Raw genomic sequence first — 12542 nt, forward strand, 5'->3', positions numbered from 1 at the left:
ACTGGCCTTTCCCCTCCCTCCCCAGCCTCCTTCTCCCGCCCTCAGCCCAGCCTCCCAACTCCCTACTTGGAGTGTCTACAGACTGAACGCCTAGTTTCCTCGCCTCTCTGCCCGGGTTCTCTATTCCGTGTCCCGGGGTTCCTTCCCAGTGACTCCTCCCTACCCTACCTTGGGGGACCTAGCCAAGGCAGGGGGTACGGGATCCTGGCGGGTGGAGCAGCCAGGTGAGCCCTGAAAGGTGGGGCGGGGCGGGGGCGCTCGGGGCCCCACCCCAGGATCCGGTGACGCGGGGGCTGGAATTTGACACCGGACGGCGCTGGCATGAGGCTGCTGAGGGATGGAGTTGGGCCCGGCCCCCAGACGCGGCCCACGGGCTCGGCCAGCAGCAGGTCCCTCGGGCCCCAGTCCTTGCTGCGTCCAGGACCCAGAGCCCCGCACCCTCGGTAAGCGGACCCTTTTGCCCACCCCGCCCCAGTCCCGGGGCGACGGGGAGTACACAGGATGGCCCCCCCTCCCCTCCTTCATCACATCCTCCCTCTCCTGGGCCCGCTGCTCAGCTCTCCGCCCCTCCCAGCCCCCTCAGTCCCTCTTGTTGCTTATCGGACTGCAGAGCCCTGCTGGCCCGGTGTAACGTGAGGCTGCTGCTGCCACTGCAGGGTGCAGACTGGCTGCCAAGGCCAGGCTTTTGGCTAAAGAGGTGCCACCAGGTGCACAGCTCTGGGCATGAACCTTTTGAGTGGCGCGGGAGCCCAGCACTGGTCCCAGGAAAGGTGCCTAGGACAGAGCTCTGGACCCCTGTGGTGAGTAGTGGACTGGCGCATGGGTGGGGAGATGGGGCTGCCTAGACTGCCTGCCAGGAGGGGAGATGGGGCCTGAGCTGCCCTGGAGGGCCCTGCTCCTGGGCTCCCCCTAGTGCAGGGGGCCTTAAGGCTACCTAGTCCAGCCTTCTCTCCATCCTTGAGAAGAGTCACTAGCCTGGCCCCTCGGTCCTCCTACGCAGTTAGCTGAGCGTATCAGGCACATCTGGCCTTGGCTGACCACACCAAGTTGTCCTAAGGAGGTCTGGCCTACTGGTATGCAAGCATTCTGTGCGTTACTCGGTGGGACAGAGGTAACAGCAGGCACCCAAGAGCAGGCCAGTTAGTGAGAGCTCATGAGGGCTGGGGGAGGAGGAGGGATCGAAGGACCCAGAGGGTGTTTGGGAGTGCCAACCAAGATGGGATCACCAAGTCTGATGGGGCTCAGAAAGGCTGCCTGGGTTCTGGAATGATGGTTTACGGGGAAAACTTCTACGCACAGGGCTAGGATGCCAGGCAACAAGGGGGTCAGGCCTGGACCAGTGCAGGATGGCTCAGCTTCTATAGACCAGGCTGGTGTGGAGGCCGACCCTCCTGGTTGATGCACAGGCCTGAGTCTGGCTTAGGGTAGGGAAAAGCCCACCCCCTCTTTGAGTCTGCACACTTATCGGATGCTGCCCCCTGGCGGCCATAGGAAGCCATGGCCCAGGGCCCAAGTTCTCAACCCCCACCAAATGCTGGCTCTGGAGAGACATCTAGAGAGAACACAGGAGAACAGGGTGCAGCAGGATGAAACCTGGGCCTCACTGTCACCAGACAACTCTCAGGTCAACCAGCAAGCACCCTAAATCTTCCCCAGACCACACCTGTGTCCAACTGCCCCCTTCTGCAGCCAGTCCTGGCAGCTCCAGCCCTTTAGCACAGAGCAGGAAGGTCCTGGGAAAAGAGACAACCCCTCCAGCACCTCCCCCTGCCCCAGATCGTGTGGGTCTGGCCTTGTGACTATAGACCGTCACTGAGCTTCCCTCAGCCTGGTCTGCTCATCTCGAAAGGGGGGCTATACCATTTACTCCCCGGAGTCATGAGAACGGAAAGAGGGAAAAGGTGCAAGGCAGTGAGACAGCTTCCTCCCGGGGGTGTAGCTATCCAAGACACAAAACTTGTTTCCCGCCTGGAGGAACCACACTGGAGAGATGATTTGCTCAACGCATCTCTCAATGTTCTAAGTGGCCTCGAGAGAAGGGTGGGGGAACACATCAACAGCCCTTGATGGGAGCTCCTGGTGTTGACAGAGATGGAGCCTGGCCCTGGAGGCCCTTCTGTGCTGCCCCACGGGCGCCGACATAGGCGGCAGGTGAGTGGTTCTTGCGGTGTCTCCCACCTGGTATTGAGGAAAGAGGGCTTGGACCGCTTGGCCTGATCAGGGTTGGAAGTGGGAGGGGGAAATGGTCTGGGCGGACCCGGAGCCCTTGTCCAGGCGGAAGGTCATTGTCCTCAGGGGATCTCTCCCCTCCACTTACTGAGGCTGCAAAATCAAGTCCATCAGGTCTGAGCCTCCCGCCTCAGCCCACCTGAGCTGCCAGCCCTCCCGCCTCAGCCCACCTGAGCTCCCAGCCCTCCCGCCTCAGCCCACCTGAGCTCCCAGCCCTCCCTCCTCAGCCCACCTGAGCTCCCAGCCCTCCTGCCTCAGCCCTTCCTGAGCTCCCAGCCCTCCCGCCTCAGCCCTCCTGAGCTGCCCCCGCCCAGCTGGAAGCCCATCCGCTCTCTGATCTCCCGCACCCTGAGCCCCCCGCGGCGCCCTCTTCCTCCCTGAGGCTCCCTCCGCCTCCCCGCAGCCCGCGCTGTGGCCCACCCTGGTCGCTCTGGCCCTGCTGAGCAGCATCGCTGAGGCCTCCCTGGGCCCCGCGCCCCGCAGCCCGGCCACCCGCGAAGGCCCCGCGCCCACCCGGGCGCCCCCCGCCGGCCACCTGCCCGGTAAGTGACCCGGCGAAGGGGAAGCCGGGCCTGGCCCCGGCCCCCTCTGTGACGCCGTCTCCTTCCAGGGGGCCGCGCCGCCCGTCCGTGCGGCGGAAGAGCCCGGCGGCCGTCGCCCCAGCCTCCGCGCCCCGCGCCCCCGCCGCCCGCGCCCTCGCCCGCCTCGCCCCGCGGGGGCCGCGCGGCGCGCGCGGGGGGCCGGGGGGGCCGCGCCGGCGCGGGGAGCCGCGCTCGCACCGCGGGGACGGGGGCGCGGGGCTGCAGCCTGCACTCTCAGCTGGTGCCGGTGAGCGCGCTCGGCCTGGGCCACCGCTCCGAGGAGCTGGTGCGCTTCCGCTTCTGCAGCGGCTCCTGCCGCCGCGCGCGCACCTCGCACGACCTCAGCCTGGCCCGCCTGCTGGACGCCGGGGTCCTGCCGCTGCCCCCCGGCGCCCGGCCGGTCAGCCAGCCCTGCTGCCGCCCCACGCGCTACGAGGCGGTCTCCTTCATGGACGTCAACAGCACCTGGAGGACTGTGGACCGCCTCTCCGCCACCGCCTGCGGCTGCCTGGGCTGAGAGCGCTCCCCGAGGCCCTGCAGACTGGACCCTACCCGCGGTGCTGCCCGCCAGGAATGCGCCTGGGGCCTCAGCCAGAGATGGCGGCCTCGGCCGCCCGGTGAGTGACGGACACCAGCTCTGGAGAGATGGAGGGAAGCACCAGCCGCCGGCCGCCGTGGCCCTCACCCTGCGAGTCCCAGCCCTACAGACTCGCGCCCTCGGCGTGGAGACCATAGGATGCACTTCTCCCAGGTTCTGGCACAGACCAGGTCGCGGACCCGGGCCTCCGAGACAACCCGGCAGCTCTGAAGTCTCAGCGTCAGCCCAGACCCTGGGGGGACAGAATTTGGAGGAGACATTGCATTTACCCTGCCGAAGTGCCGTGTGCTGGAGCGCACCTTGTACTCCCTCCTGGAAGCTGGACCCCTATTTATTATTTCTAAGTTATTTATTTACTTCTGTGGTTTGTCAGCTTCTTTCCTGAGCAGCGGGGGCTAGAAGGGTAGAAGAAGCTGCAGGGGGATCCTGCCCTGACAATGCGGCTCACAGCCTCAGGTGACTCAGCAGTCAAGGGCCTGTTCTGGATCTCCAACTGCTTGACCCCATCCAGCAGCTCAGGGGTGTGGAACACAGATGGAGTGGGGGGCAAAGGTACACCCACCAGTCCTTGCAGACCAGGTCTCAGTCTCCTGTACAGTCACCAGCACTGGGGCCCTGGGTGACCAGTGGAGAAAGTCTACCTACCCTTGTGACTTCAGGCATCCCTGGGGCCTGGCGTTGTTGGTAAAGGCATGGAGAGCCACACATTGCCCCATCCCAATGTCACTAATCAGTGACCTGCTCTCCAGGACCCCTGACAGGTGCATATAATGCCTGTACTGCCTGTACTGACAGGTCCAGCATGTGGACCTTGGCCCCCATGTTCCACGAAGCCATCCAGGCCAAGAGAACATTTGAGAAGGCTGAGGATGGGGAAGATGGTGCAGTGGGAGGCTGACCTGGGGGATGAAGCACAGAACATCATGGGAATAAGATGGCAGGAATGGACTGAGGGTCCCCAGAGGGATCTGCATCTTTGGTGATAAACAAAGATACTCATGTATTCATTCAACACACATTTATTAAGCATCTATTACATGTCAGAGATTGTGGAGACACCAGAGATAGAGTGAAAGGGACACAACCCCTGCCCTTAAGCTTAAACCATGAGATACACAATAAATAAATCATTACATAAATATTTAAATTCAATTTGGCAAATAGTATGAAAAAGTGACAAGAATCTAAGAGGTACTTTCTTCTGGCAGGGAGGAGAGGTTAGGACTGTCCCTGAGTCATCTCCAAAGAGTCACTGCAACCCTCCTGAGCCTTCTACATGTCCTGGAAAACTGTCTCCTCAGCCCTATGGATTTGTTTTGTATGATTTTCTTCTTTGGAAAAAGGTATATTTGGAGAGGAGACGGAGTCTGAGGAACCGTAGTACACTGAGAGGGGCTGTCAGGAGGCAGTGGGACACCATGGCCTGGAGCTGAGGAGAGAGTTGTCAGGAGGCAGTGGGACACCATGGCCTGGAGCTGAGGAGAGAGTGCTGGGCACCTGGACTTGGCATTTGTGAGCACAGGGGCAGAAGCCCTAGCCAGGGGTGCACAAGAACAAGGCAGGTTCAGGGTAGGATCCCTTGGGCATCTCATCGAAATTCCTTCTAGATTGTCCATGTGTCTACCTGCTTTGGCAAAGATCGTCCTTGGCCCAGGCTAGAGGGTGAAGTTGACAAGAGTTTTCGGAAAGCTGTGCTCATTCTCAGTCAAGAAGGAGTTCTAGGTGCTCCCAAAACTTTGGTGCTCTTGTGCTGATCTCAAGCACCCCCTTAGGCCCTCTTTCTGGCCCCAAACCAACTCAGGATCTTTAGTCTCCAACTTCTCTCCCTCCCTCTCTCTAAAGAAAACAGCACCAATGTCATACAGTTTGTACACACTACATGAAGGCCTAGGCCCTGGCCATGGTTGAGGGTAGAGGTTCAGTCACTGGGGCCGAGAAGCCTCCTGCTGGAAAGAACTGGAAGCCTGGGGTATCCTGGTGGCGCAAGGGATTAGTGTCAGCACTATGAAGCCATCAGCAGCCACCACATGCCACTACACAGCACGAGTTTGATCCCCGGCCAGGGAGCTGACCCACAAGGCGCAGCAGACCTCTCCTGTCTTGCCCGCTGCTCCCCTCAGCAGTGTATTTCAGTCAGTCTGCCTGTTCTGTTCCCCTCTCTGTCTCTGGTGAATCCTCTCACCCCCCCACACACACCTCTGGCCTGTACCCCAGCTCTTGTATGCATAAATAAATAAAATAAATCTTAAAAAGAAGAAGAAGAAGAACTGGAAGCTTGGCCAAGTCCCCAAATCCTCCAAGTCCAGCCTCCCCGTAAATACCTCTGCTCTCAGGACCACTTAAAGGAGATGGGTGGAAGTCATCCCTGACAGTGCTCACAGCGAGAGGACCAGATAGGAGCCTGAGCTAAAGTGTTGGCTCTCAACACTCCCCAAATTGCCAGTACTGGAGGGAGGAGCCTGCACCCCCAACTCAAGGCTGCATTCTGGAGAGACTGCACCCAACCTCTTCTCACAGCCACTTCTCCAAGAGAAACAGCTTCCTATAGGAATTGGCTTCAGGTTGCCATTTAAGACAACCCAGATTCCTATTTTAAAAATAACAATAATAGGGCCTCCCCGGTGGCGCAGCGGTTGAGCGCTGGGTTGCGAAGCTGCCTGCAGCCTCTGCAGTGCCAGTTCGATCCCCGGCTGCTCCCCGGCCTCTGGAGGAGGGTCCCACATGGCGCGCAGACCTCTCCTGCCGCCCGCTGCTCCCCTCAGCAGTGTACTTCGTCACTCTGCCTGCTCTGCTCTCCGCTCTGGCTCTGGTGAATTCTCTCACCCTCCCATGCTTCCAACAGTATCCAGTGCTTGTATAAATAAATAAATAAATAAATAAATAAATAAATCTTTAAAAAAAAATAACAATAATAAAGCTATTTCCCCCCAAAGGAAACAAGGTGCAGAGCTTCGCTTCTCTGCCTACCGTTCTGCAGAGGTAAATGCTGAGACCCCACTGGGCAGAGCACTGGAGCTCCTGGGGCCACAGGTGGCTCTGGTCCCTTCATTTTTACTGTAATCATCAATTTGCTAAACTGTACTGAGTGGTCTCAGAACTAAGGGCTGGTCTCCTCCAAAAGGGTATCACATCTTACAAGATAGAAAAAACTCAGGTAGCTTTGAAGATGGCTCAGTGAATTCCCAACACTTTCCTCTCAGTTTGCTTCAGCCAGCAATCACAGTGCAGGGTTCCATGTGCTCGCCTTCCTCATCTCTAGTCCAGGGCTTCTGATCTCCCCGGCTGGGCACCCTGCAGCACAGTGTGTGTGGACCGGCTGACCAACAGAGTGCTCATCTTGAAAAGGAGAGGAAGCCAAGAGATCAAAGTTCTAGATCAAAGATCTCAGGCCATGTGAGATCTCCTTCACAGAAGCTGTTCTGTTTTGGAGCTTTAGAGTCCTCAAGAGAATCTGATAAAAGCCAAGGATCCTCTCCCCACACCCCAAAGAATATCCTACAAAATCCACTGAAATATAAATCTGGTAAACAGCTTAAGGGAGTCCACAGTCTTCCTGAAGCTCATTCAGAGATGCCCGAGGAGCCATGGCTTCAAGTATGATGCTCTGTTCTCCACACTATTAGTAATGTCCCCCATGACTAGCTGACTCCTCCATCTGCACTCAGGGTTCCGAATCAGGAGGGTTCCCTGCCTCCATTGTTCACATGCCTCCCGTTCTTCAACCTTTGCCCTCTGCATTTACATTTGCGCAAATATATAACATCATTAAAAACATAGACACTGCAGTCGCCAATACATGCATCTCTGCTTCACTAAGAGAGTTCTTGCTGAGGTCACTAGTGGCCTCCTCGTTACTAAGTCAAAGGCTACTTCTCAACCTTTAATCCGCTGAGCTCCCAGAGTCCTCAACCTTGTCAAGCCTCCTTGGAAACCTGCCCAGCCCTTGACTGGATCCCACGCTGTCTTGGTGTTTCTTCCACCCCTCCAGCTGCTCATTCTCAGGCTACTTTTGTGTTCCTTTTCCTCTCTCTGCTTCTTAAGCATCTCTGGGGCTCAGCTACAGGCTGTCTTCTCTTCCAGTTCTACCTTCAACCAGAGCAACATTATCTCCTTCCAGGGTACCACCGCCATGCTGATGACATACACATTTTATGTCTGGCCTAGACCTTTCTCCTAAGCTCCAAATCTGTACTTCTATCACTTCGATCTGTACATGCTTCAAAACCCAAACTTAACATATCTGCCCTGGATACATTTATTTTCTCCTTCAGACCCACTCTCTACTCTCGGAATCAAGTAGCTTCCCTGCTCTCCAGTTTCCACACCTTCAGTGTTTCCTCCTGAGTAAATGGCACCAACCTGCATCCTGTGACACAAGCTAGAAATGTGGGCAGCATCCTAGACGCCTTGAGCTCGGTCACTTATTTCATCCATTTATCCTCAAACACTTAGAGCTTGCAGGACCACCCCTTTCTCTATTTCCTGCTATCCTCTTGAAGCCTTCATGATTTCTGGAATGATTTATTGCTCATCCTCCCAACCGTTGTCTTTGTCTCCAGTCTCAACTTCTTCCAGTCATTTTCAACCCTGCAGCCAGAGAAATCACTACTCTCTTAACAGTGACTGGGCACTACCTACCACTAACTACCTTGGGGGTGGGGCAGGATGTCAGATTGAGCTAATAAAAACACAGGACAGACAATTTAATTTGAATTTCAGATAACAATCCTTTTTAGTAAGTATGTCTCATGTAATAACTGGGACATAATTAAAATATTTTTGTTCAGAATACAAACAATTATACAAACAAACATTACCTCAATTTAAAACGAATAACATTTTTGTTGTTTTTGATCTGATATTCAGATTTAATTGTTCTTTTTTTTTTTTTGGCAAATCGAGGTGGGGTAAACAAAGAAAAATAATGCAATCAACCATCAGAAGTCTTCCATTAGAAGTATGCCTGGGGTGGTTCTGCATGTCAGGGTAAGGGAGGATCCCACTCTCACAAAAGGGGAGAAATCAGTTTTACCTGGTTGGAAAGGCAGAGCCAGGAAAGTCTGTGGAGGAGATGGCACATGCACTGAGCCTTGGAAAATGAAATCTTTTTATTTATTTATTTATTTATTTATTTATTCTGGAAAATGAAATCTTTCTGGCTTCCTGCAGTCACATTTTTTTTTGGGGGGGGGGCTGAATATTTTTTACATGTTTGCCAGCTCATGGATGCATTTATTTTTGCATTTTAAAATAGGTGGAGGAGGGAAATAGGGCCTTTACTGGTCATGAGTCTGGTTTTTTCCATGTTCAACTTGTGCCTGTGACACCTTCAGAGGGCAGGGGAGGCTGGTGGCAGCTGGAACTCAGGACAGTCTGGGTGAGAGATCTAGGAGTCACAGCGCAAAGCCAAAGTGGTGAGATTTTGAGGGATAAGGTGAGAAGCAGAGGCTAAGGCATGGAGAGCCAACACTTCAGGAATGGGGAGGAGAGAGACAGGTCTATGAAGAAGACTGAAAAAAGAAAATGTGCTTTTAAAAATAAATGCATCGGGGCCTTCCCTGGTGGCGCAGCAGGTTGAGTGCTGCACTGTGAAGCTGTCCGCAGCCTCTGCAGCACAGGTTCAATTCCCAGCCTGCCAGGGAGATTCCCACATGGCACAGCAGACCTCTCCTGCCTCGCCCGCTGCTCCCCTCAGCAGTGTCTTCGGTCTGTCTGCCTGTTCTGCTCCCTTCTCTCTCTGGTGAATTCTCTCACCCTCCCGCATCTCTGTATAAATAAATAAATCTTTTAAAAAGATTTTGTTCTTGTATAAATAAATAAATCTTAAAAAAAAGTCTATTGAAAAGTCCCTATTAAGCATACAATAAAATGATATACATATACAATCTATATTTATAAAAATAAAAAATAAAAATAAATGCATCCATGAGCTGGCAAACACATAAGAAATATTCAGGCACCCCCCCCCAAATATGTGACTGCAGGAAGCCACAAAGTAAGCAGACTCAGTAGTTGGTTTTCATTTTACCTGATGAATGTGACCACTGGTTTGTGAGGGATCCCTAAACATATGGTGGGGAGTTAACTTGGATTTCCCCCATAAGGCCAGGACTCCAAAGAGTGAAGTATAAATAGACTCTCCCCCTCCTCCTGCCACCTTCATACCTAACCTCTTTCCCTCAATCCAGAGGACTGAAAAGAAAACTGCCTCCATTTAACATTGGTGCTAAGTGGAAGGGGGAAACCTCCCCTGACAATTCTCAACAATAAGCAGGCCCTCCTCTGGTTTTGCAGACCAAATTCACACCATTCTAGTAGGCTAAAAATGGAAAACTGAGAAGTCAATTTGTGGTGGACATGGACTGCTAGTGGTTCCTGGGGACCAACCAAAGTTCCTTCTCCTCCTTTTCTGGGCTTTGGAATGCTCTCTCCTGAATCTGGGGACCTCTCCAGGGTTGTCACAGGTTCTGCCCCCTCCTCTATCTCCTACCCTGTCCCTTTCCAGAGGCTATTTCAATTTGTAGGTCGGAGGTGATGTTTATAAAGCAAGTTCAGGAGCCGTTGTTGGTGAGACTTGGCTTGTTTCTTTTTCAGGGGAACCCCCAGCCATGAGAAGCAGCTCTGGATTAGAAGTAGAAAGAAAATTCACACTGTCCAAGTTGTAGCCTCTGGGCCCAGCCCTATTCATATATCATCTCAGTTTGTTCTCTAGCTCTTTTTTTTTTTTCAAGTGAGCTTCAGAAGAAGTCAAGGTCTGATAGCAGAGATGGGCTTTGAACACAGTCTTTAGTCCAGTGCTAAGTCTTAACCCTCCTTGCTCCCCTTCCCACTTCCGCATTGCCATCTCCAGTCTGTTTCAAGGCCAGGACATTTCACACACCCAAGCACTGACTGGGAATCAGTGACTTCATTTTGGCTTTCTCTTCTTCCACATGTCTTCTGCCTCTACGCTTTCTTCCCTCAATGTGTCCTATAAACTACAGATTTTGTAAAATACAAATCTAAACATCACTGCTCACTTGAAATCCCATCCCATTCCAAACTCCTTCAAGATCTACTGCTCCCGGGCCTCCCCTGGTGGCACAGCGGTTGAGCGCTGGGCATGCGAAGCTGCATGCAGCCTCTGCAGCGCTGGTTCGATCCCCAGCCCCCAGCGAGGGTCCCACATGGCGCGCAGACCTCTCCTGCTGCACCTGCTGCTCCTCTCAGCAGTGTATTTCGTTGATCTGCCTGCTCTGCTCCCTGCTCTGGCTCTGGTGAATTCTCTCACCCTCCTGCGCTTCTGACTGTACCCAGTGCTTGTATGAATAAATAAGTAAATAAATAAATAAATAAATCTTTTTAAAAAAAGATCTACTGTCTTAACTTGTCAACCTGTTACTCATCCCTTTCCCCTTCCTCACCCTACACACATTCCCTTAAACTGAACACAAATCACCAGCTTCAAACACTTTCTTGATAAAAGTTTCACTAGATTCCCACCGGACTTTGCTTGCCAGGAAATCAAGCCCCCCTCTTCCCCAGTCTCTCTAGTCTTTTTATATTCAGATAAAGTTTCCCCTCGGGTAAGCTTTCAGCCACTTTCTCAGGCCTCAGAGGCTATTGCCAATTTCATCCATTGAACACAAGTACAGAAGTCCTTTCCCTTTTGATGATGATTTTCCTCCCTGCTGCTATGCTGGCCAAAATGAATAAAGGACAACCCAAGGGACCTGACCAGATATCCCAGGAACAAGATAAACGCCATTTCCCCCCAACTTTGGTTTCCTCATCTGAGAATGGTAAATAAAAATGCCCACCTCAGAGCTGTCGAGAGAACTGGCCCCAAGATATGCAAAATACTGTTCCTAGCACTTAAATGTAAGCCCTTCCTGTCCTACTTACTCACAAAGAGAAGTTGCTTCCAAGAACCATAGGAAATTCTCTGAGCACTGTCCATGGTATGTGGTTTCCTGGTTGCTCACTCGATGGTCCCGAAGGCCAGTCTTTTTAATTCCCCAGGCGCGCCAAGCCCTCTCTCTTCTCAGAGAGAAGTGGCGCTGATGCCTTCTCCGCAGACAGCTCCTCTAGTGGGCCCCGGGATGCACCCTTAGCAGGGCAGAAGAGTGACCTGTTTCCCCTACCCCCACCTCAGCACACAAACCTTATCTGTCAGCCTGGACTCCACCTCCATTCACCGGCCCTTGAGTCAAGTGCGCCTCGGAAGCTGGCCCGCAGCGAACCCCCACGTCTGACCCGAGGGCCGTTGGCCCAGGTAGGCCCGCTCTGCGGCGCTCCGCCGATCACCGCCCCCCCCCGCCCAGTCCACGTGCTCCGGGTCTCCACCGCAAGGCGCCGCCCTCCAGCGAGGCGCAATGAGGACTACATTTCCCAGAGTGCAGAGCGGCGGGGCCTTGGGTCGGTAGGGGCCTAGAGCGGCGCACCGCTCCGTAGCCTGCTCGGGGGCGCGCAGGCTGGCGCGAGGACAAGACCAGGGACCCGGAATGAGTTTCCGCGCAGTTCCGCTGAGCCGTGCCGGGCTGTGCCGGCCGGGTCGGGCCAGGACAGGCACTGAGGGGGGAACCACGGCGCCCGAGTCGGCGGTGCTGGGGACAGGCGCTCCGGGCAGCCCGTGCCTCGCTGAGGTCCCCGCCCCGTTCCGGCCGGGCCGGCTGGCCTGTCAGTCACTGGGGCGGAGGCAGCGGCGGTAGCGGGGCCGGTTCCCGGCGGTGAGAAGAGCGCGGGCCTAGCCGAGAGGAGGGGATCTGCCACAGCCCTCAACTTTCCGGACTCTTCGCCCCAGAATCGCAAAGCTGCGCCCCCGCGCTTCGTTGGACGCCTCCGTAACCCGCTAAGCGCTCTCTCCCCTTGTCACTCCCCACCCCTTGACCTCCTCATAGGACCAGGAGAACTCACCCAGACGAGGGTGTGTGGGTACAGGCCATCCACCCTGTGACCCTTCACGGGCCAGGGACGCGGTATTCCCCACAGGCCTCCCTCCCCTATGACTCCCTCCTCTCAGATTCTGGGAACAGAGCCGTGACCTACCACTAGGATCCCTGCCTGAGCGCTCCTCACTGACGATCCCTCCTCCCAGTCCGCCTGTGGGTCTCCTAAGAGCACCCCTTTTGCTCTCTGGCGAGCTCCCCACCCCA

General features: G+C 54.9%; 1 protein-coding gene across 1 annotated transcript; it reads left to right on the plus strand.

Moving 5' to 3' along the window:
* Nucleotides 1-2091: 2091 nt before the first annotated feature.
* Nucleotides 2092-3327, plus strand: ARTN (artemin; the record flags this gene model as incomplete). The annotated part of the gene is made up of 3 exons (XM_084242185.1): nt 2092-2151; nt 2633-2771; nt 2840-3327. The coding sequence occupies 3 exons, from the start codon at nt 2092-2094 to the stop codon at nt 3325-3327; spliced, it is 687 nt and encodes a 228-aa protein (XP_084098311.1).
* Between the last annotated feature and the right edge of the window lie 9215 nt (nt 3328-12542).

Source organism: Talpa europaea (assembly GCF_964194135.1).
Source record: "Talpa europaea genome assembly, chromosome: 9".
NCBI classification, from domain to species: Eukaryota; Metazoa; Chordata; class Mammalia; order Eulipotyphla; family Talpidae; genus Talpa; species Talpa europaea.